Here is a 27,705-nt window from a genome sequence, read left to right as displayed (position 1 = left end):
TTTATGATGTTTGATGATGATCTCTTAATTCATAACATTAACACTAGCCCGGTATCTCTATCGGAAAACACCAGGAAAGTGTTGAAACAACACCAATTAATAATCAAACCGATGTTGTTTTAACACTGATCGGTGTTGCGTAAATGCCTATCTGGTGTTAGCCTAACGCCGGTCTGGTGTTCTTTCAACACTTCTCTGGTGTTTTTCCGATATACATGTAGATACCGGACTGGTGTTAAATCAACACTGGTGTTTTGCAGTGTGGTTAATAATGATGAATTGTCGTATTAATGATCAACCTCTTTTTTTCTCTATTTCTTTCTCTCTCTCTCTCTCTTCCACCCTTTCTCTCCTTTCTCTTGTCTATCTCCTTCTCAATCTTACTATCTCGATCTATCAATCATTCCAGGCCACTATGGACTTGGCAGGGATCCCGGTGGACAAAGGTATGTGCTAATATTTCTTTTAAAAAATATTCCAAAATACTTTACAATTTGCAGATGAACTATATCTTCAGAGTTTGTTTTTTTCATTTGCGTGAATTTCTTTCTATTTTTAAATGATATGATTTCAGGCCATTGATCAAGGGTATAAACGGCTTCAATATGCCTTGGTTATACCTCCGAAAGGCCAGGGGTTATGTTCATAAATCATAGAAAACTCATTGGCCCGTATTCTGAAGTCAGGTTTAAGTTAAACTCAGGTTTAAAGTTGTGGTTTAAGTATGGACAGCCAAAAGTATCAAATTTTTTTATCAAGTTGTACGTTTCTTATGTTTGCTGTGCTCTTTCCTGATTCATCGATGGTGAAGCCAATAATCTTTTTATACTTCCTAGACAACTATGAATGATTTGAGAGCCAAATGAGCTGAAATATGATATCTGTACTGTTAGTGATTTATGTAACAATTGGCTCGCCATACTTAAACCACAACTTTAAACCTGAGTTTAAGTTAAACCCGACTTCAGAATACGGGCCAATGAATCATTCGATCTTGTTTGTGATTGATGTCATTGGACGGATACATGAGGTACGCTTGTTAATATTTTATGGATGCAAGCCAAGGTTTCGATTATAACACTGAAAGTAATGGGCAGGCCTATCTATATGTCAGAGAATTCCAATTAAATTGCAGGGAACCACTTATGAATGTCATGAAGATTGTTCTCTATTCGATAGCAATCAATATTCTGTAACTGCAGTCATGTTGTGGTGGATCGGTTTACTCAAAACAAATTAGCATAGAATAAGATTATATCCATGTATATACAAGATTAATCATTAACTAACCTGATGTGTGCATCATAAGCTGTTTGTAAGTTATGAGCGACTTGACGAACGACTGATGGCCCTATCTCAGTCGTTAAAGGTCAAGTCCACCCAGAAAACTATTGATTTGAATCAAAAGAGAAATATTCAAAAAAGAATAATGCTAAAAAATTTCATCAAAATCGGAGGTCAAATAAGAAAGTTATGACATTTTTAAAGTTTTGCTTATTTTTCACAAAACAATTATATGCACAACTTAGTGATATGCAAATGAGAGATTCGAAGATGTCCATCACTCACTAATTATTTTGTTTTTTTTATTGTTTGAGCAATATTTCAATTTTTACAGATTTGACAAGAATGACCAACTTGGCTGAACCACAAAATGTTAAAACAATGGTAATACCACATTTTCAAGGAGGAATAAAACTTCCTTTCACATCACAAGGAGGAGAAAACTGAAATAGTTCATATATCACGTAATGAAACCCAAAAGAAATAGTGAGTTGATGACGTTATCAGCCCCCTCATTTTCATACCGAGCAGGATGTGCATATAACTGTTTGGTGAAATTAAGTGAAACTTTAAAATAACTTTCTTATTTTACATGCAATTTGGATGAAATTTTCAGTGTTATGCTTGTTGGAGTTTTCTCTTTTTATTCAAGTCCACCTTTTATTGGGGTGGACTTGTCCTTTAATTCTGAATTTATTTTTCTTCCCCCCCCCCCCCCCCATTTTTTCGTTTCGCTTTTTGTGTATAGTACTTGAATTCTTCACCGACCCAGAGCAGAGGCGGAAGTGGAACAAGAAATCGCCGACATTCGAGATCTTGGAAGAGAGGGACGACTTCAAAATTGTCTACACGTAAGTGGCCCCATTCCCCATTCTCTTCTCCACAGCCCCCCCCCCCCCACACACACACACGCACCCATACACCCTCACACACCCACATCTCTCTATACTCGTTACCGTCGATTCTCCCGTTGCCTTTATCATCATCATCATCAAAAATCGAAATATCAAAAAAATATCAACCAAATTAGCATACAGGACTGTCAGACCTTGCCAGTCATTCTACCTGGTTCATCTAGAGAACGTTTCAATTCAATATAGTAGTTTCCTTCGGCAAGAAATTGATCCACAATGTGCTGCACTCAACCCAGGTGAGGTGAATGGGTACCTGGCAGGATTTATGTTTTCCCTTGAAACGCGGCGCGCGTAACAGCTTCTCTGCTAAAGCCAGGGTAACCATGCTGTCTTACTGTAGGGACTACTGCTTATATAAGCAATTAGTAATCACTATTCTTGATATTCAAATGAAAAATATGTATATCATTCAATTGTGTAAAATCTTAAAATTGAGCAATTAACAAGCAACCGTCATGATACTTATACAACACCCTACGATACAAGATAAAAAGAAAACAACATGACAATATTGGAATTGGTCAGTCATAAGAAAATACACTCTTAAAAAAGGTTTACCCAATATTGGGTAAAATGGGAACATGCATTGGGTAGAAATTTGTATGCAATATTGCGTTGAAATAGCCCAATATCATGGGGTAAAACATATACCCAGCAAATAAGTATGTTCGCATTCTACCCAATATTGGGTAAAATTTTACTATGTAGGCCTATGGGGTTGTCATGATGACGGCCTTTGATAAGAATACACGGTCTAGAATTAAATACATTATAAGTGAAATATTTCAGGTTAAAAATATATATGAATAGGTAATGGGTAAGTGATTTTTATACTATAAAAACAAAGCAGAACAACACAAAAAGCATGATAAGTGAATAATGTGGAGCGTTGTGGCCCAGTGGATTAGTCTCCAGACTTTGCAACAGAGGGTCGTGGGTTCGAATCCCAGCCATGGCGTAATTTCCCTCGGCAAGAAATTGATCCACATTGTGCTGCACTCGACACAGGTGAGGTGAATGGGTGCCCGGTAGGATTTATTCCTTGAACGCTTTAGCGCCTATTAATATGGCGGCTCAGCTACAGCCGGGGTCATAATAATGATACCAACTATCAAAGCGTAGTTGAGTATATGCACATATAACTGCGCTATATAAATTGTCATATTATTATTACATTATGAATATTTTTTGTCAGTGATTTTCACCAACAGATGTTCTAAGCTACTTGAAACCGTAGCTTCTCATTGGCTGAGAGCAAATGTGTCGGGGGAAAAACAATGGCAAAACTGTTCATGAAATCTTCCCCTGGCATCAACCATCAGCACAGCGGCGATTTTCATCTGATTCTGACCCTTGCATCCAAAAGACAATGCATATTAGTATATGTGTGTTGGAAATCTATACGTATTAAAATGGCGGGACTGACGCCTTTATTTTCTTTTATCGAAGTTCAAGGTTCACATTCCATGGAGTAGATTTCAGGCGGGTTTTTGAAAGGGAAATCGGTTAGTACTGGAAATATTGATGGAATACGATACAGGCCTGTGGATGCGATTTCCCCTTTCTTTTGTACAACGAATGTTTGGAAAACAAACAGGTTAAAACCAGCTATTGTGAGCAAGTTCGGCAGCTGGAGAGTAGTCTTGTGGTTCAGACTACTCGACAATATTTCACATGCGCATAAATACAGAAGGAAATATCATCGCGAGGAAGTCCCTGTTCAGCTGCAGAGTAGTCTTGTGATTCAGGCTCCTAGACAAATTCCACATGTTATACCGTGCATAAATACAGAATAAACTAATTTATTGTGAACAATTGCAAGCTTGGGAGTAGTCTATTAGCTCAGCCTCCCTTTTACATGTTAGTTTATCGTACCTTTATTTACTCGCTCTGGATTTCACAGGTGTAAAACATCTGAAAAGTGACTACAAGTTTTAGTATGTTCACTCAAAATTCACTCCAAATTGAGAGATCCTGGAGGTTACTTCCAATCAAGGTGGATAGAAGGCGAGCGAAAAGTTTACTACATCATTCTAAAACAATCGAGTTAATAATTCACTCTTTGGAAGGAGTGATTTTTTTCACTAGATGAAGGAAGAGTGACGTTCACTGCTTGTTGAGGGAGTCTCACTCCTTTTAAAGTGAAACTTTGGTGTAAAATTAAAGTATGGTCACTCTTAATTCACTCCAAATTGAGTGATCTTTCGCGTTACTTACAAGGGAAATGAAAAGCGAGTGAAACTTTACTCTTTTTTTAGGAAGTAGTTACAATGGAGAAAACAAGACTTACGGGTAAAATAACGCCACATTTTGTGTGTGGGGGGGGGGGACTTCTATGTTGTGTAAACTTCACACCATTTCATTCTATATTTTACCCAACAAATATTTATGTTTCCCTTTTTACTTATTCGATAATTTCTTACAAAACAGCTTCATATACATACGTGTAATATAGAACATTCTTGTTGTATTAGGAAAAGTTAATGTGTCCCCACATATTGCTTATGATATGCACACATCAGATTATTTGATTGCATAAAATGCTAAGAGCGTCAAACTTCCTGTATGTTGTTTTCAAAACATTCGCCACTTTACTTCAAGTGTTGTTCTGTCAAGATATTAACCATACATTTTTCAAGGACAAAATAGGAGTAGTATATTTTTAATTGACGGTTATGCAGCGAACTATTTGTAAAGCACTTGAACTAATTCCATCTGCGTTCGAATGCGGCGGTTACACTGGCGGAACCGACTCCACACCGATCCAAGTTTTCACGTTATTTGGGATATCATCGGCCGGTTTGGAGTCGGTTTCGTTGGTGTAAATGTTGCATTACGACGTGGTCACGGTCAAACCGGTGAACCCGGTTCCAAACCGATCAAAGCTATTACGTTATTTCGAATGACACACTAGTGATCGATATGGAGTCTGCATGCTTTGCAGGTGTGACTGTAATATAACGCTACTTCCATTTGCAAACAGCTCCGTTGGCCAGAGTCCAATTTGCTAATATTTTCATGTGAGCCTGAATTAAAGAACTTACAAGTGGAATACACGCTTGTCATTTTAAAGGTGATAAAGGCTTGGTTAAAACCTAGATACGAAGGTTCAATGAAGTGATTGGTATCGGACTAGTAAGACTCATAAAGTAATGAATGGGATGTGAGGGAGTATCTAAGCTACTCCATATTTACATTCATTACTGATTTTAACACAAAATAATATCTTCCAATCAACTTTTGAGATTGAAAAAACAACAAACAAAATATCGTTTAACACAAAAAAAAATCACTAAAAGTTCATTTAAAATATAGGCTGTGTGCATTTCATGGTCTTCACTCTTCAAACATTGTATAGTATTTTCAAGGTGGCAAGTGCCCTTGAAAACCATCGTATGGTACAAGAACATTGCATATATATTCACTGTGCATTTATGCAAAGGCAATTGCAAAACATACGTAACAAATATTGTCATATATGGTATAAGTATATTTCATATTCTTCAACCTTTACAGAGTGTTCAAGATGCCAAAAGCTTGTTGATGGTGGTCATATCGTAATAAGCATACAACATGTGTGATCTCAACATAAATGCCTAAATATATAAAAATCATAAAGTGGATCATTTTGTTCATAGACCTTAAGATAGGAAAAAGCATATGTAATCATGTAGTATAAGTGTATATCATGTTCTTGCACCATTGTAGAGTATTCAAAGTGTCAACCGCTTGTTATGGTGTTATCATATCGTAATAAGCATGTGTTTTCTTCACATAATGCATAAATATATCATATAAGTATATAATATATCTATTAATTCACAGGCTTTGGAATTACATATGCGTATGTCATGAATATCATATGTGGTATAAGTGTACAACATGTTCTTAACCCATTGCAGAGTATTCAAGATGCCCACAGCCTGTGATGACCGGGATGTTGTCCAATGCACTGTAGTAAGATCAGATGAAGACCCAATCCGTCATACCATCCTTTACAAGAGCTGCAATCACCCAAGCAAACCACCAAATAACAAAGGCCACATAAGGTTTGTCATATAAGACATTGGATATATTCAATATGATGTTCCGCTAACTGTAGTTGGTACATGGGAATGGTTACGGTGATGTTCCTAAGAATGCCGTTTACATAAGGGCAATGCTGAAAGAACTGGTTTAATTCCACTTGGATGACCCCTTTTTTCAGAATGCAAGATCTTGTTTTGCCAAATATGATATGGTATCCATTTCACCAAAACCAAATGGGAATAAGGTTACCCGAAATAAGAGTATTTTTTATTTAGTTTCTTGCTTTTGTATAATAAGTGCTTAGCTTCGTTTTTAACACGACTGTCTAGAAACATGAACCATCTAAAATCAGTTTTTTAGAGACATTTGAGCGAAGTCCAGAAAACTGAATGTGATTTATCGAAAGAAGCTCAGATCAATCTTGAGTTAAGTTCCTTTATGTGAGAAAAATTCTTGCATCGGTCAATCCTCCTTCGGCAACAGAATATGAACTTCTACATTTAGATGCTGATATGTCTTCCTTTTTTTAATTGTTCTTTCCCCAGAGCTGATGTTGGTGTAATGGGTATTGTGATTAGGCCTAAGGAAGGTGATGACGTAGCAACCCACGTGACCTGGGTAGGTCAGGTCAACCTCAAAGGATGGATGCCCAAGATGATGGTGAATAAGGTCACAGTCGGTTATCCGGTATCGCTATACGATGACATCAACACGGTAAATAATGTCATGAATATCAAATAGACTATCGATTTAAAATATGTGTATAATAAAGGGATTGGTTATATGACCTCTAATAAATTTAAGACTCGTTAGGTTAAGAACAGCCGGTTATTTGATATCGCTATACGATGACAATAGGTTAAATAGTTTCGAGAATATCGAAAAGGCGATCGATTCATAAACTTCGTATAGAAAAACAATGTATATAAAAGGGGCTGATAACATTCCCTCATATATTTAATGACCCCTTTAAAAATAGTCGGTTATCCACTGTCGCTACACGAAAACATCTAGACGGTAAATAGTTTCGAAAAAATCGAAGAGACGATAGATTTATAAAATGCGTAGAAACAAGTCATCAATGGGTATTTAAAATGAATATTTATATTTAAAATGAATATTTAAAAACAAATGATAAAATTTTTAAACGAATTTTCCACTTTAATAAAGCATTTTTTTTTGTAAGTTCAATTTATCCTACTACAAATGTTTTCGTCTTCGTTATCCTCTTTGTGCATCCTTTTTTTAATTTTACGTTTTGTGCCAGTCGTCAGTATCATTTTATATTTTCTGTGTTTCTTCAAATGTACAGTACTGGAAGAAATTGACGGGGCAAGATAAGAAGGACAAGAAAGAAACAAAAGCCGAAGGGGAAGAAGAAAACAAAACAGAGGAAGGAGGCGAAGCAAAGGCCGAAGAAGAAAAACCCGCCGAGAACGGAGATGCAGAGCCGGAGAAAGCCGAAGAAAAGGCCGAAGAGAAAGCCGAAGAGACGAACGCCGAGGAGAAGAAGGAGGAAGCGGCGTCGGAAGAAAAACCAGCCTCGGATGAGAAACCGGCCGAAGAGGGCGCTGCAACAGAATAAGATGACCTTCTTGAAAGCGAGGAGGAAAATCGATTCGAGAGAGAGAGAGAGTTTTATCAAAATGGACATTTTTTCAAACACGTGCCCGATGTTTGATTTCTTTTGTTGGAAGAACGTCTCATGTTTATTGATAATATTTTAAATGATGCGTTCTTGATTTTAAGAGATATAAGCCCTCTGTCACCGCTATTTTGATGTAGAGTTACGTTCCCACGTTGAGATAAGTAGGAAGAGAAATATTACTTGTCTTGGTGTGAACGCAAGTTTCTCCTACTCGTTGTGTGTAAACGCACTTGGTCAGCAATTACCCCCTTCTTTAGTTATACGCCATTTTACAAAAAGAGATAGTTTCTTGACTCGATGCAAACTAGGGTTTAATCATTGTTAGGTTAGGAGAATTAGCAAACTTTGGAAAGGCAAGTTTGCGCTGTTCGTTTTGACATTCACACACACATACACAAACACACTGTGCAAGGCACAACTAGTTGAAGCAGTTTTTGACGGAAGTTTGCGTCAGCATTCTTGCGTTAGCTAAGTGATAATTCGTTCGTATCGAGCATTTAGACTATCATTACTCGAGAGAATAATTTACACATGATAGTAATATCTATCCCAAACACTGGAAGAAGAATAATGGCATTCCATTTTGCTTTTTGTGAGTTTATATAAAAATAATATTGACTGATCTTTCTATTACTAGCAACATATCGAAAATGAGTTAAGTCTTTCTATTCTTAAAGGGTATTTCATTTCATTTTTCTTGGTCTTGTTTTGTCATTTATATACTTATTCGAATACCATACCGGGGGAGCGTTTCATGAAACAAATAGTGATTCCAACTTCTTAATTTACTATTAGCCAATCAGATGCAAGGATTTCGGTAGCTTATAACAGTAGCGAATATCTTGGACTATTCCTTTCATGAAATGCTCCCTAATTTCCCCAACTAGGATCGTACATGCAAACACAAGAGCAAATAGCTTTGCGGATAATTTCGTCACTGTTTGGAGAAAGCGAGATGATAGATTTAGTCATGATTTCAGAGTATTTTACATGAAAATTATCGTGGTAGAAAGTAATCGTTTTTAATGTTATTTTCTTGCATTAAACCAACGAACGTAGAGGGCTTCAACGCTTTGCACTGTTGACGCTCTCTACGTTCGTTGCATTAAACGAACGGAAAGGTGCCTTGCATGCGTTTGGACTTATAATGATAATAATATATCACCAAACTGTGTTTCATTTTGACGGCTTCCGGTGTATATATTCTTTTATTCATTTATTATTTTGTCTACTTTTGACGGCAACTATATTGGAATATTATACAAAAATCATTGAAATTGCGACATTTAGAATGAAGAGGTTTTTCTTTTTTTTGTAAAAATGTTATTGTCAGGATTGTTACACTGGCTCATTCATACGACATAACTACAAATAGGTATAGCCATTACTATCAACCACACCTATTAATCAGTCATCCCACTTTGTATTAGATTCATAACGACTGGTGCTAAGACAATGTCGTCACATTTTTTTTTTACAGGTATTATTATGTAAATATGGTCCTAAAACAAATGAAGCAGATATCTGTTGATCAGGTAATGGCCATTTCACTTGTCGAGTTGGAACGACGATCGTGTCTACTCGAAACGGATTTTACGCGTTTGCAACTATTTCAAATCGACATGGGCTGTCAAAATACAGATGGCTCCGTGCGTTTCAGCTGAACACATGCATAGTTGAAGCAAAACTTACAATATAATATGGAACGCCAGTTGAGACGCACAAATACAGTAAAGTTGCAGCGGCAAACAACAAAATGAGTAATTAACTATTCAAGAGGTTGGGTGTTTAGGCATTAAACGAGTAAACGTATGAATCGTGCATAAGTATTACACGTGTAATCGTTTTACACGTTTAATGAACATGCGTGCATTTCGCCCATGCACTCAAGGGGAGCGTTTTATAAATATTTTCGTCTGCCAAGTTGGCTGAGAAGCAATGTTACTATGGTAACTGCCGGATACGATGGGACTCGTCGGATAAACCGTCCGACAAGTCCTTTCAAGAAACGCACCCTTGGCGAGATGTATCATAAACATCCCGCGCGCATCATGTCGTACGTTTTCCTTCAATATTTAAGCAAGAATTCGATGCCAAATTACAAAGCTTTAAACCCTGATCGATCAATGCGATCTCAGAATCATTTGTGAGGGCCGAACTGCTTGTAAACTGACAAATATTGGCCTACAGATATCCTACCACTAAATTTTCTCTCAGTAATATCACTTTAGACATTTTTTGAACGGACTAATCCTTGGTATAGTTAGCGAATGTAACTTTGAGCAGTAAATAACAAGTATATTTCACGATACTAAGGCATAGGCTAGTATGGAATTGTCTAGTACTAGGGGTATATGGTAAATATAATCATCGTGTAGTTTTTCTTTGGCATTCATACACTACATGTTTTGTGTGATTGGCATTATCGGCGATATAATTGTTCCAAACCATTGCTCTTTTGACCAAAAAGAAATTGTATCAAAAAGGAAACAACGGCTCTGAAAATGACAAATTTTGCCCTCCTGAAAACGGCATACTTCCCGTTTTGCCTTAGAAACTTCAGGGGCCCGTTGCAGAAAGAGTTGCGTTTAAACGCAAGTCAAAAAATCAATCGCAAGTCCAAAATGCGCGCTGTTGATTGGTTGAAAATCAAGTTGCGCGTGATTTTTAGAGTTGCGATTGATTGCAACTCTTTCTGCAACGGGTCCCAGATCGGGATTGACGTGGTGCCAAAATGATCCATATTTTCTACTCCAATGTAATATAACTTGTAAGGTATAACCATCCTACCCACATAATTTACGTTTAATAAATGATGATATATCGTTCCATACGATTGTTATATAACATACATCAGAGAGAAAAAAATACATGTTAATAGTTATAGGGCACACAATATGTTGGGTTGATAAGTGTTTTTCTGAAAGAAATACTCAGTCTGGTGAATATTTTGGGCATTCTGCATGACGATTTTTATGAATTTCATGAGTTGATTCCCGCAAAGCGTTCAAGTAGCAAAGTGGAATTAGTGTTTTGGGGGTTATGAACTACTCACACAGCTATATTTACCTTCAACTGAAGCGAAATTATAATTTAATTATGTCATCACTATATCAGAAACGTTGCTTTGTTTCTTGTACACATTTAATTTTCAAGGTGAGAATAGAAAGCGAGATAGGGGATCTCAAATTTGCTATGCATATGAAAGTACCATTTGGACACACACTTTGCTTCCGTTATTTTTAAGCGTTTCGTTGAGTTTTATGTTGATATTTTACTTTTCTACTTATCCATGTACTTCCGTCTTGTCTATTCGTTCGTTTGTTTGCATGTTTTGAAAAAAAAATTATGAATCAAACACGGGCAAAGGCACTGATTAAAATGCTATCAAAATCACTATCATTTACCACTTGACCGTTATGACGTCACATATCTCAAATTTGGGAATGCAGCGTGTTCCACCGTATAAATGAGACCTAGAGTTTATGTCTGGAAATTATTTTATTGTTGTATGTGAAGTTCTTTAGGGTTTTTTAAGTAAGTGTCTAAAGTAATTACATTAAGACTTTACTCGGAACTATCAACGTGATTCAGTTTAAGTTTTGTAAAAGGGGAGCAAAATATGAATATTAATTGTTATGTAATGTTTTGTAATTTGCTTATTTTCGCATGCAACTCTACTGATATATGTATATACATTTTTTTCCTGACATATTACATATTTATATGATTTTGATGTAACCGTCGGTCTTTTGAATGTGAGTGAAGCTCGTGAGGGATTATGGGAAACGTGAAGGGGCTCATTTGAGCGCGAATGTGGGCGAGAGAGGGTTGACAGTGAGTATGATGTATCGTAATACGATGTTCCTTTAATATTTTACTGATTACATAATTGGGTAAAGCCTGGATTCTGGAGGCTTATGTTAAGAGATTGTCATTTAGGCCTGCACGATATAAAGGAAAACTTGAATTAGCACTAAGTATTTCAATACTGATATTTCTAAGAAACTAAGTTAAGATCGCATTGGGAATGTGATGAAAATTAAATACGTTAGAACTCACAGGAATAACATGTATACACTATCGTCTTGCCAACTTGTAAATGTATCTACAAATTATTTCACTTAAGTTAATTCACAATCGTGCATTGCAAAATGGTGACATATAACTTAATTTGTTGGTAAAGAAGTGATAAGAAATGAGTGAATAGAGGCTGCACGATGAAGATACATGAACTGAATATATTCTTAAATCTACACCATTTTGAATTAATTAAACTTTGAGAAATTCGTTCAATTTATTTTATGTATGATTACCGATTTTTGTTTCAATAGCTCTAGACATATATCTATATATAGAACAAGATGGAGCGTTTGAGAGTCATGTGTTTAAACAAAAATGGAAAAAAGAGAGAATTGAGTTGCAGGAAGACTTTAATGCCATGTGCACATTCACGAGCGCAACTTATCTTTTAAGAGCAAAAAGGAGTTATCTCCATCGTGGTAAGTTTTAGTAAGCTCACTCACGTCATACATTGTGTCTGTTCAATGCATGCATAGTAGTTAATGGCATTAAAATCCTTTTGTAATTGAATTCTTATTTATTGACTTAAACTGTGTACATACGTGTAATATAAAGGCATGCTAAACTGCCATAGAGTGTTACGTGGTAACGTGGTTATGTGTTAGTCTATTGTAGCAGTAACCTAAATAGATGTAGAAATAGCTATTCAAATCTTCCGTTGCCGTTTTAGGGATCTTGCCGAAATCCTTAAACCTACTAACGGCACGGACTGGTTTGAAATAATGATTTCAATTGTAGCTTGCTGGATAAAAGCACATTGCAATATGAACTGTTCATATTATTTGATTTTGATTACAAATTACAGCAGCAGACATGTGATATATGAATATATATATTACACAAAGAAGAAAACAGAATTATGCATTCATGAATTTGTATGTATATTGCTCATGCTTATTTTTTTCCTTTGTCTGCAACACATTTAATTGTTGGATACATAGAGTTCATTTTACCTTCAACTTAAACCGATAAAAGCACACTTTTGATGAAAGAAAAAAAAAGGAAAAAAAAAGTATAGTCGTTAGGTTTGTATGTACGTACTTAGCAGTGATATTAGTGTTAGTTTGTAGCATATACTGTTAAATATATCGATAAGCCGTTTTCTATTGACTGAAAAAAGGGTTAGAACAGAACTGGATTATAAATACTGAATTTATATTATTGTGCAAACACGTAATATTAACTTATAACAAAATGAGACGAAAACAAGTCTGGCTACTCACTCATTGTTACTATGGTTGACCGGGATGGCCAAAAAATGAGGTATTGTGATGTTCGTTTTGAATGGTGAAGCAATGTCAATAAAAAATTCCTATGTTAAAAAAAATTACTTTGTGTGAAGTTATTACATGTATTTGGGCTTAAGGTTTGTCATATCATGGACCTACTACATAGTGATCATATCACACCAATATGCTGTAGTTATCATGGCTCAGGAAAGGGAGGGGGTGCTGGGGGTGCTTCAGCCCCTCCTACCCCCCCCCCAAAAAAAAAAAAAAAAATGGGGAGCGTTGTGGCCCAGTGGATTAGTCTTCTGACTTTGAAACAGAGGGTCGTGGGTTCGAATCCCAGCCATGGCGAAATTTCCTTCAGCAAGAAATTTATCCACATTGTGCTGCACTCAACCCAGGTGAGGTGAATGGGTACCCAGCAGGATTAATTCCTTGAATGCATGAGCGCTGAAAGGCAGCTCGAGCTAAAGCAGGGGTAATAATGATAATAACATAATAACGCTCCTCGGAATAGAATATTTCTAGATAGATGGCGCTATATAAATGCCTATTGTTATTATTATTATAGAATGAAATTTAAAAAAATTAAAAATAAATTAATTAAAATTTGAAAAAGGAAAAAAATGAAAATAATAAATAAGTAAACAAATACATAAGTAAACAACCTTTAATGACACACACACATATAACTCGCGCATAGTACTTCCATACATATTTCACCTTAATTTTTTCTTTTATCTAGTCTATCACAAGATCATTTTTTTTTAAATGAGAGAATATGTAATCCATGCTTTACAACATCATGGTTCAATCAATTGTCTCATTATCAGGATGAGCAAAAAGAGATGTTTTGGAGTAGATTTTCAGTATACAAAGAAGAAAGTTGTTCATGTATGACGTCACACATCTTGTATGCATCGTTAATGGGAGATATCCCTGGCATTAGTGTTCTCGATATTCAAAAGATCATAGCTTTATTTTATCATTGTTAGTCCAATGTTTTGATATTGTAACAGTAATATTTGATTTTTCTGTTTTCACAAAAGCTAACTTTTTTGCAAGGTTTGATCCTGCTTAAAGGACCGGTCTACCCCAATTCCCCAAACAAATAGTTGATTTGAATAAAAGGAGAAAAATCCAACGAGCATACCACTGAAAATTTCATCAAAATCGGATGTAAATGATATTTTAAAGTTTCGCTTAATTTCACAAAACAGTCATATGCACATCCTTGTTGGTATGCAAATGAGCAGACTGATCAATGACATAACTCACAATTTCTTTTGTATTTTATTATATGAAATATAAAAAAATTCTGATTTTCCCCTCATTTTCATGTGAAATTTGTTTTTATTCCTCCCTGAACATGTGGCATTACCATTATTTTAACAGTTTACTGTTAAGCCAAGTTGGTCCTTATAGTCAAAACTGTAAAAATTGAAATATTGTATAATGTAAACAATAAAAAACAAAAGAAATAATGAGTGAGAGACTCTCTCATTTGCATATCACTAAATTGTGCATATAGCTGTTTTGTTAAAAAAAATAACCAAACTTTAAAATGTCATAACTTTCTTATTTTACATCCACTTTAGATGAAATTTTCAGCGTTATGCTCGTTTGATTGTTCTCTATCGATTCAAGTCAACAATTTTTTGGGGGGTGGACTTGACCTTTAACAAAGATTTACTTACATTTTTTCTTACCATAAAGGTGTACTGGTGTGTCATCTACATGTAACTCTACCTAAGTCGAATCTCTTGGGAGCAAAGAAAACTGTTCAACTAAGGGGAAATTTTGACTTAGAAGAGGTATATAACACGTTTTGATTAATCTGGGCCCCAACTTAAGGCGACCGCACACCTTACGATTGGTCTGTGACCCGATTTCGAAATAAAATGTAGTAGACTTTGAAGCTAACATTGAGACTTGGAATATCTTACTGTGTAATGTTCTAAATCATCGTACGAATACCTATGTTCAAATCTGTGACTATGCTATCATCCTTCTCAGAATAAAAGCGAATTTAATATCTCGTCGTAATGACGTCATAGCAGTCGTACGATTGGCTACGATTTGAAACTAATTTGGCCTTTACTCCGAAATAAAGGCTTGCAATCTTTCAAAATGGTTATGTTAGTATTCTTTCAATTAATTTAAACCTCAAATAAAATGATATGTTCCATTCTCATTTTTAGCAAATGAGCAAAATGCGATTTGTTCCAAAATCGGATCGCGAACAGTCGTAAGGTGTGCGGTGGCCTTTACAAAGAGTTACGATTGATTCAATCAATCTCAACTGTATATGGAAACCCATCAACACCATATTTTTTTACAACAAGAAATTTGCACAATCTCCTTTGTAAACAAAGAGAATCACACTGAATCTTCAGAAAATGCTGAATGTATGAATATATACTACATATGGGCATTTTCACGGTAACTGACGTTACACGGCACAATTTTACACACTTTTCGTTGTGTGTATGATTATGTCTAAAACAACAAATGATGGGAGTTTGCTTTTGTGTGTAAAATTGTGCCGTGTAACGTCTGTTACCGTGAAAATGCCCATATGTATAAAATATTTTGAACAAATTTGAATTTTAGATGTTGACATTGCTGACCATCCAAAGTTGTGGTTGATCGGATCAATTGCAACTCTTTGTAAGACGGAGGCCATGGTCTAAAAATTTGCTTTGACTTTTAGGCGATTATTCGACTTATGGAAGATTGACTTAGGCAGAGTTATCTGTACATGTTCTAGATTGTGAAAAATATTCTAAAATGGGCTAAGAACACACAAAGGGGTCAACAATCCCTTTGACAAGCTGAAAAATGATACCAAATTCCTCTAATTTTTGCAATTAAACCACTTTTTTTATTTATTTGTTTTTTTTACTATTTCAAGACAAAGGTATCAAAACTTAATGATATTCAAACAATTTATCTGTTTTCCAGCAACAGATACTAGTATAATATTGTTTAATAATACGTTTTTTGTACATTATTTACATAACATATCCATACAGGTTCACCAGCATTCTAAACAGCAAACATTCTACAGTGAACACCATATTTGTCAGTGGTTTAAAACAATAAGGAGCAATATAGGATAAAAAAATATCTTACAGATTTTGGACTTGTTGGCATTTCAGCATGGATCGGATTTACATTTTGGCATTTTTATATTCCAAGCATTTGTAAAATCATGTGTAACTCTCGAGGAATAAACACCCCCCCCCCCCTTCCCCAGCTCTTTCCACGACTGAAATGGTATACCAAAGCTGACACTGTCAAATAATAAGATTGAATTGTATTTATACAGTGCTTAATACATGGACTCGTATTCCGAACTCGGGTTTAAATTAAACCCTGGTTTAAAGTTGTGGTTTAACTATGGAGAGCCAATTGGAGCACAAATCCCTAACAGTACACATTCAGTATATTATTCATATGACACACAAATTGTTCATAATTGTCTGGGAATGATAACTGAAGTATTTTTCTTCATTGTGAAAGCAAAAGGAAACAAAATAGTAAACATAACAAATATACAATATAAACAGAATTTTTGAACTTTTGGCTCCCCATAATTTTAGCACAGAGTTAAACCGTGGTCTAAGTTAAACCCGACTTCAGAATACGGGCCATGGTGTATAAGAGCACTTGACAAAAACCATTATTTAACACACATTATAGATATAATAGAACATTTAACAATGAAGAAAAGAAATGTACTGTGTGAACTATTATCATATTACAAATTACAAATTAGGTAAACCAGCCTACTTAAGTTGGGAATACAAGAGCGAAATATTGCAAGAAAAATAATTACATCACTACATGGGTTACACTTCGTAATTCCGAAGGTTCTTTATTCCGAAGGTTCGTAATTCCGAAACACGTAAATTGCCTATACCTCGATGTTCGTTAATCCGAAAACATAAAAGGGTTCGTTAATCCGAACATTTGTGGCGTTATTCCGAAGGTTCGTTATTCCGAAGGTTCGATAATGCGAAAACGAAATAAGGTTCGATGTTCCGAAGGCTCGTTAATCCGAAAACGAAATAAGGTACGTTGTTCCGAAGGTTCGTTAATCCGAAAACGAAATAAGGTTCTTGTTCCGAAGGTTCGTTAATCCGAAAACGAAATAAGGTTCGTTATTCCGAAGGTTCGATAATGCGAAAACGAAATAAGGTTCGATGTTCCGAAGGCTCGTTAATCTGAAAACGAAATAAGGTTCGTTAATCATTTCGTTTTCGGAATTACGAACCTCATTTCGTTTTTTCGGAGTAACGAACCTTCGGAATTACATGTACGAACCTCACTTCTTTTTCGGACTAACGAACCTTCGGAATTACGAACCTCATTTCGTTTTCGGACTAACGAACCTTCGGAATTACGAACCTTCGGAAATATGAACCTTCGGGATAACGAACCTTCGGAATATCCGAACCTTCGGAATAACGAAGCTTCGGAATTACGAATGTATGCGCACTACATGACTACGGTTTGTTCTAAATGTATTTTGAATGGTATGACATTCTTTTTGTGTTTTGTATATCTATTCCCCTTAACTTGACTGATAACATATTTGTGTAGCAAACCATGCTTCACTATGGGATAAAAGTAGATGGATTTGAAAGAGGTCATTTTCTATTCTTAATTGGCCATGAACTGAGTGTAATTAAATATCTGAATATTGACATGAATACATTTCATACTCTTTTTACATAATTTCACACATCTCTTTATACTATTCTCAAACCTGATATAAAGTAATTTACAAGGAACAAATAACACGGGCTGGGGGGGGTGCCCCCAAAAATACTTAAAAGAGTCCATTCGTTGCAGTGTAAAAGCTTACTAATGTTGCAGACTCAGGTAGAAAGTTGTGAAAAGTAGCCTCCAAAAATAAAAAAAATTTGTTTGTTTTTGGCCTGTAAGTTACCAAATAAGAGAACCGCAATCAAACATTTCAAACTAGCTTCAAATACAAATGTATCAATAAATATTAATATGGTGTACCATTGAATGACTACGGACGGAATATGGAGTATAAACAGCACATTGAGAAGGCTAATAGCACCATCTTGGCTATTGACAACATCACAAAATTATATTTCAACATCAAGATATTAATTTGTAATATCGAGAAAGAAGATTGAATACAAACAGCATTTCGTACATGTGCGGACATCGGCATACGTAAATTATCGACAATAACCCAAAAATCTTGTATGCAGCGCATGGCATGAATTTGCAATTTTTTAAATCACATCTACTTTCACACCGTTTCCTTAAAGATAAATACCAGTTTTTGTAACCATCTCAAAATGAATTCGAACAGAATCCAATAGAATTACCATCCAAGTGTTTGTATGTATGAATAAAAAATATGTGCGAAAGCGGCTCTGGAAGAAAATGTGTCATTGCTGAGAAATGAGCTAAATAAGCACGGAATTCCATCAAATGTTGGGTATTTTTATGAGCAATATTAATACACTGTCCCACATATGCTTCCTGTGTACCAACACAGGATCATCAGGATTATCGAGTTTCAGCTAAAATTTCACGATTTCACAAAGTTTATTTCAATGTACCAGATCTAGATCTATGATGATACTTTGACAATTAACCTTGATTTTAAAAACTTTCTCATGAAATAATTGTTTGCTTTTACCTTTAATCACTTCTTAAATTTCGAGGAGTCATCATCATATATATCTTGCTGCTTGTTTTTATCCCTCTTGCTGTATGCTATTCTCACCTTCAAGCCACAGGAAATCACTTGGTCACACAGCTACATGTACATCCGGAGCTTTTGTTTACTGATGATAGCGAGAATCATTACAGCATTGTCTACGGCCCTATAGCATAAATGTTATCCTAGAGTTCCTTTGTAATCCATGGTTTCAATGATCAACAGATCACTATTAAAGGGGAAGTTCACCCTGAAGAAAATTTTGTTGCAAAAATAGCTGAAAAAATAATTCAAAAATATTGGTGAAGGTTTAAGGAAAATCCATCAAAGATTAAGGAAGTAATTAGAATTTTTGAGTTTTGAATTTGTGACGGCATAAACAAGCAGCTGCCCCATATGTTATAAAATCCATATATTTCAATTTTTTTAATCGTCGTCATGACATATTTCAGTTTTCTTTTTAAGAATGGGTGTGAAACAATTTGTCTATTGATATACCAAAGTACAGTAAAAGTCATTTTAAATTTTCTGAGAAAACTACATTTCATTGATTTCTTACCATACGATATGAAGGAAAGCTGCTCGCATATGACGTCACAAATAAAAAAAAATCAAAATTCTGATAACTGTTATATTCTTTGATGGATTTTCCTCAAACCTTCAGTGATATTTTTATTACTTTTTTGGCTATTTTTAGAATAAACTTTTTGTCAGGGTGAAATTCCACTTTAAGGTCCGATGCCTTGGTACTGAGTTCCTAGAGCCCTCAAAAGTTCACTATTAAGGCTGCCCATTGCAACCCTGCCAAAGCTTCTTAAGGTCCCATGCCTTAGAGACCTCATAAGTTCCATTTTAAGAATGTCTGTTAACACCAGTCCTGTCATCTGCCATTGCCAAACCTTCTGACCCTTTTAAGAATCTCAAGACTCAACTTACGGTCCCATGCCTAAGTATTTAGCTCCTAGAGTCCTCATAAGTTCCATTTTAGGAATGTCTGTTAATACCAGTCCTGTCATCTGCCATTGCCAAACCTTCTGACCCTTGTAAGGATTTCAAGACTCTTAAGGTCCCATTCCCTGGTATTTAGCTCCAGAGCCCTCATAAGTTCCATGTCTGCTATCATCGGTCCTGCTTCATCTGCCAATCGACAAAAATTGTGACCATTTCAAGGATGACAAGACTCTTCTTAAGGTCCCATGCCTTGGTATTTAGCTCTTAGAGTCCTCATAAGTTCACTATTGAGACTACCAGTTTCCTCCCTGTCAAGCGTCGATCCTGCGTTCGCTGCCAATTCCCAGATCTTCTGTTCAATTTCCTTTTGCCTCTCTGAATTATAGCACAAACAAAATCAAAGCAAAGAATGACTCTTTTCATTTAAGTGAATTTGTTATAATATAGCAGGGGCCGTGGATATGGGGGGCAGGGGGCTTCAGCCCCCACTTTTTTCCAAAACAGTGTACAAAAACCTAAAAATTACCATCTGATTGCGATTTTTTGCATGGTCACCCACCCCCTCCCCACTTTCAAAACCATTTCACAGCCCCTGTAAAGCAATATTTTATCTCGAAGTAGAAATGAAATAAGAATGACATATTCCAGCTGCTTTTGATGTTCTTCTGTATTCAACAAAATGTCGATGGGGAAGGGGAGGTCAGGGACGCCAACTCCACCATAAAAATGTGTAGATACACATCATTATCAACAAATGAGTAAAACTAAGAGAAAACAATAAGTAAGCCAAATAAAATAGAGAAAGATTAGACAGAGTGCCTTGTGGGTCAGGGTTCCCCAAAGGGAAGTCCTTCCTTGTTGCCCATGTTTAAAAGCGATTGGAAAGAGTTTCTTTGTATTCTTGTATTCGTGGACCAATGAAATAATCTCAAATCTTGAAGTAAATATGAACCAATGCATGTCCATAAAATACAAGAATGTTTGGTGAGCTATACTAACCTTGTTCTGCTGTTAGATACTCATGGCCTTTCATCTCATTGATCAGTTCACTTTCCTCGTCAACCTCCTCCCCAGCAATATTTGTTACACCAATGTTTCCACTTGCTGCCTCAACTTCCGTCCCCAGCCAGCCCGTCACTGCATCACTTTCAGGCCCAACCTCTTCAACCAGGCATTTAGTTCGTCCACCTTCAGGGGAATAGGCAACCTCTGCCCCAGGTGGGCCGTTGGTTGCACTGAATTGCTCTTTCAGCTGCCAGCTTCTTGGCAACCTCGTCTCCATGTCGTTGTACTCTGCCTTGAGTTGGTCAAAGCTTTTCACCTCCTGTGAGTGAATAAGGAGTGGATATTTTCTGATTTAATTGATAATAGATAAAACAAATTTATAGACATGATTTATGATGTGCCAAATCTACTCTGCAGAGTGCTCAAAGTGCATTAAAAGAAAGGAGAGAATACATTATTTTCAAAATATATATGATGAATCAAAAAGAAATTGATGACAATTAATAAGAATTGAATTGAATTTATGTTCATACTTATGTTCATAGCAAAATAATAACATAATACAAGAAATACATTTTATTACATACAAAATACAAAAGATAATGGCAGTAAATAAAGTGAAATATGAAGGAGCCTGCGACGTAGGATCGTTGTCATACATGTATGTGCATTAGTGCATTCTCGGATATCAAACAGAGTAAGATCATTTCAAATATCTGGGCCAGCATGTGCAAAACCACCAAAGCCTCTGTAGATTTAGGAATAACTAGGAAAGCAGAGTTGGATGAACATACAGATCTGACAGACTAAATAACACAAAGCTTATAGCAATCAATTGTAGAACACTTTTCTACGATTGATTACATGAACTACAATGTACAATCAATCCTGAAAACTCAAGCTTACAATTAATCACTTTTGTGTTACAGGACCTAGATCAATCTACTTACCTTATTAGCAGAGTTTTCACACAATGAGATATCTTCAATCAAACTCGTTGGGGACACCATACCATCCCCTCTCCCAGATGGTCGGCTGACTTCACTCTCTACTGGACCGACCTCTTCGATTAGAACTCGGCCTGATGTGGAGGACTTGCCGACATCCATTGCTATGGAGCCTGCCGGCTTGGTAGGTGTGATATCTTCAATGAGTGGTTTCTATGGCGAGAGATGCAAATGAAGAATAAAAAATGTAATGAGCGCTAACACTTTAGGAGCAACCATGAATAATAATCATTATAAATTTATGAGGCGCTTAATACAGATATTTCTAAGCGCTCAAGTTTTCTGATTATTAATCAATTACCAGGAATGTAATAACGAAAATGTTATCAATAAAACCAATAAATGAATAAAGTACCAAATATTGTATTAAAAAGAAACAAACAAAAACAAAATGAAACAAAGATGTGCACCTCCATATAGACCAAACCACAACTGATTTACAGATATCTAGATATTAAAAAGGTGGGTCTCTAGCAAGGTCTTAAATTGATCGAGGGAGTTGGCATTATGGATGTATGATGGTAATTTATTCCATTGGATCAGGGCCTAACAACAGTTGATTTTTCAATAATCTGGTTTAAAATATTGCTTTGACGTGGGTGAATATGTGACTTGTTGGTTGACTTTAGACAAATTTTCCTGTGTTTGAATCATGGGAATAACTTTTCTACAGCTATTCAAAGAGCAAGTTTGATACTCATTCCCGAAGCTACCTCACACAATCAGAATAATAAAGTGATTTATTTTCAATTGGTCTAATGCCAATTTGTCCAATTACCAACTCGCCCCCTATCATTCGGTCTGCCATCAGTTTGTTCACTATCCACATGTTCCAACTACCATTTCGTCCACCCATCATTTCGTCTAATAAACAGTTGGTCCAATAGCCATTTCGTCCATATACCATTTGGTCTAATGGACTAAGTGTTAATTGGGCAAAATGAATGAAAATAAAATGGGTATTCGACCAACTGGTTATGAGACGAAACGGTCATAGACGAAATGTTGATTAAACGCAGTGCTGATTGGACAAAATTGTTATTGGACCAAACGGTTTTTAGACGAAATACTGATGGATGGAATGGCATTAGACTACATGAAGGTAGACCATGTGACGAGTGGACAATGGACGAATTGGGAATGACCAATAAGGTTTGTTATACCGAGGTTGTTTTACCTGACTGCTAAGAAAGCACGAATGCCTGTGAGCAAGCAACCAGGGGACCAACGGCTTAAGGTCCTCTCTGAGGGACCTGGTAATGAGGATAAATGCCTTACCAAAGGGCACTAGCGCACCACTTGGGAATCGAACCCGGGTCACCGGATCCGAAACCCCCGCTCTACCGACTGAGCTATTGCACCTCCCTTTTTCACAAACTGTAGAATGTTTAATTTTATAGAGAAAGTTATACACTTACATTCTGGGCCTGCCTGGCCCACGTTATCTCATCTTCATCAATGTCTTCTAGGTCTGGAAGATCCTATTAAAATATAAAAGAGAGAGAGAATGATGAAAGTTTGAAAGAAATTGGATCAAAACAACAAAAGTTATGGCTGCTTTAGAAATGAGATGAGTGAGACTATGCACGTCTGAGAGATAGAAAGGAGAGAGTTTGGAAGAAATGGATAAAGAATGCAAAGAGTTATGACTGCTTTTAAAATGAGACAGGTAAGACTATGCACGTCTGAGAAATAGAAAGGACAGAGTTTGAAAGAAATGAATAAAGAATGCAAAGAGTTATGACTGCTTTTGAAATGAGACAGGTGAGACTATGCACGTCTGAGAAATGGAAAGGATAGAGTTTGAAAGAAATCGATAAAGAATACAAAAAGTTATGACTGCTTTCAAAATGAGACAAGTGAGACTATGCACGTCTGAGAAATAGAAAGGATAGAGTTTGAGAGAAATCGATAAAGAATACAAAAAGTTATGACTGCTTTTAAAATGAGACAGGTGAGACTATGCACGTCTGAGAAATAGAAAGGATAGAGTTTGAAAGAAATCGATAAAGAATACAAAAAGTTATGACTGCTTTCAAAATGAGACAAGTGAGACTATGCACGTCTGAGAAATAGAAAGGATAGAGTTTGAGAGAAATCGATAAAGAATACAAAAAGTTATGACTGCTTTCAAAATGAGACAGGTGAGACTATGCACGTCTGAGAAATAGAAAGGATAGAGTTTGAAAGAAATCGATAAAGAATACAAAAAGTTATGACTGCTTTTGAAATGAGACAAGTGAGACTATGCACGTCTGAGAAATAGAAAGGATAGAGTTTGAAAGAAATCGATAAAGAATACAAAAAGTTATGACTGCTTTCAAAATGAGACAAGTGAGACTATGCACGTCTGAGAAATAGAAAGGATAGAGTTTGAAAGAAATCGATAAAGAATACAAAAAGTTATGACTGCTTTCAAAATGAGACAGGTGAGACTATGCACGTCTGAGAAATAGAAAGGATAGAGTTTGAAAGAAATCGATAAAGAATACAAAAAGTTATGACTGCTTTTGAAATGAGACAAGTGAGACTATGCACGTCTGAGAAATAGAAAGGATAGAGTTTGAAAGAAATCGATAAAGAATACAAAAAGTTATGACTGCTTTCAAAATGAGACAAGTGAGACTATGCACGTCTGAGAAATAGAAAGGATAGAGTTTGAGAGAAATCGATAAAGAATACAAAAAGTTATGACTGCTTTCAAAATGAGACAGGTGAGACTATGCACGTCTGAGAAATAGAAAGGATAGAGTTTGAGAGAAATCGATAAAGAATACAAAAAGTTATGACTGCTTTCAAAATGAGACAGGTGAGACTATGCACGTCTGAGAAATAGAAAGGATAGAGTTTGAAAGAAATCGATCAAGAATACAAAAAGTTATGACTGCTTTCAAAATGAGACAGGTGAGACTATGCACGTCTGAGAAATAGAAAGGATAGAGTTTGAGAGAAATCGATAAAGAATACAAAAGGTTATGGCTGATTTTGAAATGAGACAGGTAAGACTATGCACGTCTGAGAAATAGAAAGGATAGAGTTTGAAAGAAATCGATAAAGAATACAAAAAGTTATGACTGCTTTTAAAATGAGACAAGTGAGACTATGCACGTCTGAGAAATAGAAAGGATAGAGTTTGAAAGAAATCGATAAAGAATACAAAAAGTTATGACTGCTTTCAAAATGAGACAAGTGAGACTATGCACGTCTGAGAAATAGAAAGGATAGAGTTTGAGAGAAATCGATAAAGAATACAAAAGGTTATGGCTGATTTTGAAATGAGACAAGTGAGACTATGCACGTCTGAGAAATAGAAAGGATAGAGTTTGAGAGAAATCGATAAAGAATACAAAAGGTTATGGCTGATTTTGAAATGAGACAGGTAAGACTATGCAAGTCTGAGAAATAGAAAGGATAGAGTTTGAAAGAAATCGATAAAGAATACAAAAAGTTATGACTGCTTTTAAAATGAGACAGGTGAGACTATGCACGTCTGAGAAATAGAAAGGATAGAGTTTGAAAGAAATCGATAAAGAATACAAAGAGTTATGGCTGCTTTTAAAATGAGACAAGTGAGACTATGCACGTCTGAGAAATAGAAAGGATAGAGTTTGAAAGAAATCGATAAAGAATACAAAAAGTTATGACTGCTTTTAAAATGAGACAAGTGAGACTATGCACGTCTGAGAAATAGAAAGGATAGAGTTTGAGAGAAATCGATAAAGAATACAAAAAGTTATGGCTGATTTTGAAATGAGACAGGTGAGACTATGCACGTCTGAGAAATAGAAAGGATAGAGTTTGAAAGAAATCGATAAAGAATACAAAAAGTTATGGCTGATTTTAAAATGAGACAGGTGAGACTATGCACGTCTGAGAAATAGAAAGGATAGAGTTTGAGAGAAATCGATAAAGAATACAAAAAGTTATGGCTGATTTTGAAATGAGACAGGTGAGACTATGCACGTCTGAGAAATAGAAAGGATAGAGTTTGAGAGAAATCGATAAAGAATACAAAAAGTTATGACTGCTTTTAAAATGAGACAGGTGAGACTATGCACGTCTGAGAAATAGAAAGGATAGAGTTTGAAAGAAATCGATAAAGAATACAAAAAGTTATGACTGCTTTTGAAATGAGATCCCTACGACCATGCAAGACTCAAATTGGCAACTCGAAAATTGTGACAAGTTGTCATGCCAGCTTTGCCATGTACAGTACTTTTTAATTTCATGTTTTGTGAATCCCCTTGGCCTCGGGCAGTAATCAAAACATACTACAATAAATAATGATAAAATATTATAAAGGTGGCATTCATATTAAAGGGATGGTCCAGGCTGAACATATACATATCTTTACAAATAAAGTCAAATTTACAGAGCAAAATGCTGAAAAAAATTTCATCAAAATCGGATAACAAATAACAAATTTATTGAGTTTATAAATATTTGGTGAAAGCGGTTATATGCACATCGTCATAAATATTCATTAGGTGGGCTGATGACATCACATCACCACTTTTCCTTTTCTTATGTTATTACATGAAATCATAAATGTTTCATTTTTTTCATACATGTGTAAATGTGTCTCCGTTATGATGAAATAAGTTGCGGCAATAAATAGCTAATGCACTTAATCAGTTGTCAATCCAATTTTTTTAGTTCTTGGTAAATTTTTTTGAATAAACCTAATTTCATATAATAATATACAAAAGAACAAGTGGGATTATGACATCATTAGCCCACCTAATGAATATTCATGACGACATGCCTTGAACTGTTTCACCGGAATAATGCAAATCTTTGAGATTCAATAACTTCGTTATTTCTTATGCGATTTTCATGAAATTTTCAGCATTTTGCACTGTAAATTTTACTCTATTTATTTACATATATTTCCAGCCCGGAGCATCCCTTTAAGGACAGATGTATATTACATCCCATCTGAGCACATGTTATTGCCCTGGTTAAACACCCCAAACTTTTAAACCTACACTGAACACCATAAGCTTTCAAACTTACACCCTAAACTTTCAAACCATACACCCTCAACTTAAAATTTTACACCCTATACTCTCAAATTTACACCCCATAACTGTCAAACTTTCTGCCATAAACTTTCAAAATTTATACCCTAAACTTAAAAACCTTACTCCCTCAACTTTCAAACCTTACACCCTACACTTAAACAGTTTACATCCTAATCTTGCAAACCTTACACCCTAAAATTTTAAACTTTACACCCTCAACTTTCAAACCTTACACCATACACTTAAAAAGTATACATCCGAATTTTGCAAACCTTACTCCCTAAACTTCAAAACTTTACACCCTCAACTTTCAAACCTTACACCCTACACTTAAAAAGTTTACATCCTAATCTTGCAAACCTTACACCCTAAACTTTTAAACTTTACACCCTAAACTTTCAAACTTTACACCCTCAGCTTTCAAAACCTTACACCCTAAATGTGCAAACTTTATACTTCAAAACTTTCAAACACCACTATATCTTCTACAAAGTGATAACTTACATCAATATTAATCTTTCCATCATCGATATCCTCTGACGAAGTTTGTTGATCAGACCATGCTGTACGAGGGCTTGTGACAGAAGCTAAAAACAAGATAACAGATTTAATAAAATATTGAATAACAAACAAGCCAGTGATATTGCTGTTTCTTTCAAGTTTGAAATTGCAGCAATTTTATTCCTTGAAATCTGACGCAATGAAATTATTCTGAGGGGATAACATTTATGATTGCTTCTTTGATACCTATGTTTAAATCTTTGTTTTTCCTCAATGCAATATTGATATCAGCAATTTTCCTACAGATAACATTTATCCAT

General features: G+C 35.6%; 2 protein-coding genes across 2 annotated transcripts in view; one reads left to right on the top strand and one right to left on the bottom strand.

Moving 5' to 3' along the window:
- Nucleotides 1–403: 403 nt before the first annotated feature.
- On the top strand, nucleotides 404–9,177 carry LOC129263911 (steroidogenic acute regulatory protein, mitochondrial-like). The gene is made up of 5 exons (XM_054901827.2): nucleotides 404–446; nucleotides 2,033–2,135; nucleotides 6,101–6,247; nucleotides 6,773–6,941; nucleotides 7,540–9,177. Exons 1-5 carry the CDS (start codon nucleotides 416–418, stop codon nucleotides 7,810–7,812), a joined length of 723 nt encoding a protein of 240 aa, XP_054757802.1. The 5' UTR covers nucleotides 404–415; the 3' UTR covers nucleotides 7,813–9,177.
- A 7,314-nt stretch (nucleotides 9,178–16,491) lies between these two features.
- LOC129263914 (dynein axonemal assembly factor 1-like) overlaps nucleotides 16,492–27,705 on the bottom strand; it is a 30,454-nt gene continuing 19,240 nt past the window's right edge. Inside the window, exons 12-16 of the mRNA XM_064100702.1 lie at nucleotides 27,389–27,471; nucleotides 23,279–23,341; nucleotides 21,804–22,013; nucleotides 20,848–21,172; nucleotides 16,492–20,223 (exon numbers count right to left, since the gene is read on the bottom strand). Coding sequence (XP_063956772.1) covers nucleotides 20,084–20,223; nucleotides 20,848–21,172; nucleotides 21,804–22,013; nucleotides 23,279–23,341; nucleotides 27,389–27,471 — 821 coding nt within the window. The 3' untranslated portion in view covers nucleotides 16,492–20,083. The remainder of the gene's footprint in view (nucleotides 20,224–20,847; nucleotides 21,173–21,803; nucleotides 22,014–23,278; nucleotides 23,342–27,388; nucleotides 27,472–27,705) is intronic.

Source organism: Lytechinus pictus, chromosome 6 (genome assembly GCF_037042905.1).
Source record: "Lytechinus pictus isolate F3 Inbred chromosome 6, Lp3.0, whole genome shotgun sequence".
Taxonomy (NCBI): domain Eukaryota; kingdom Metazoa; phylum Echinodermata; class Echinoidea; order Temnopleuroida; family Toxopneustidae; genus Lytechinus; species Lytechinus pictus.
Note: the sequence above shows the minus strand (reverse complement) of the source record. Positions and strands in the feature narration are given on the sequence as shown.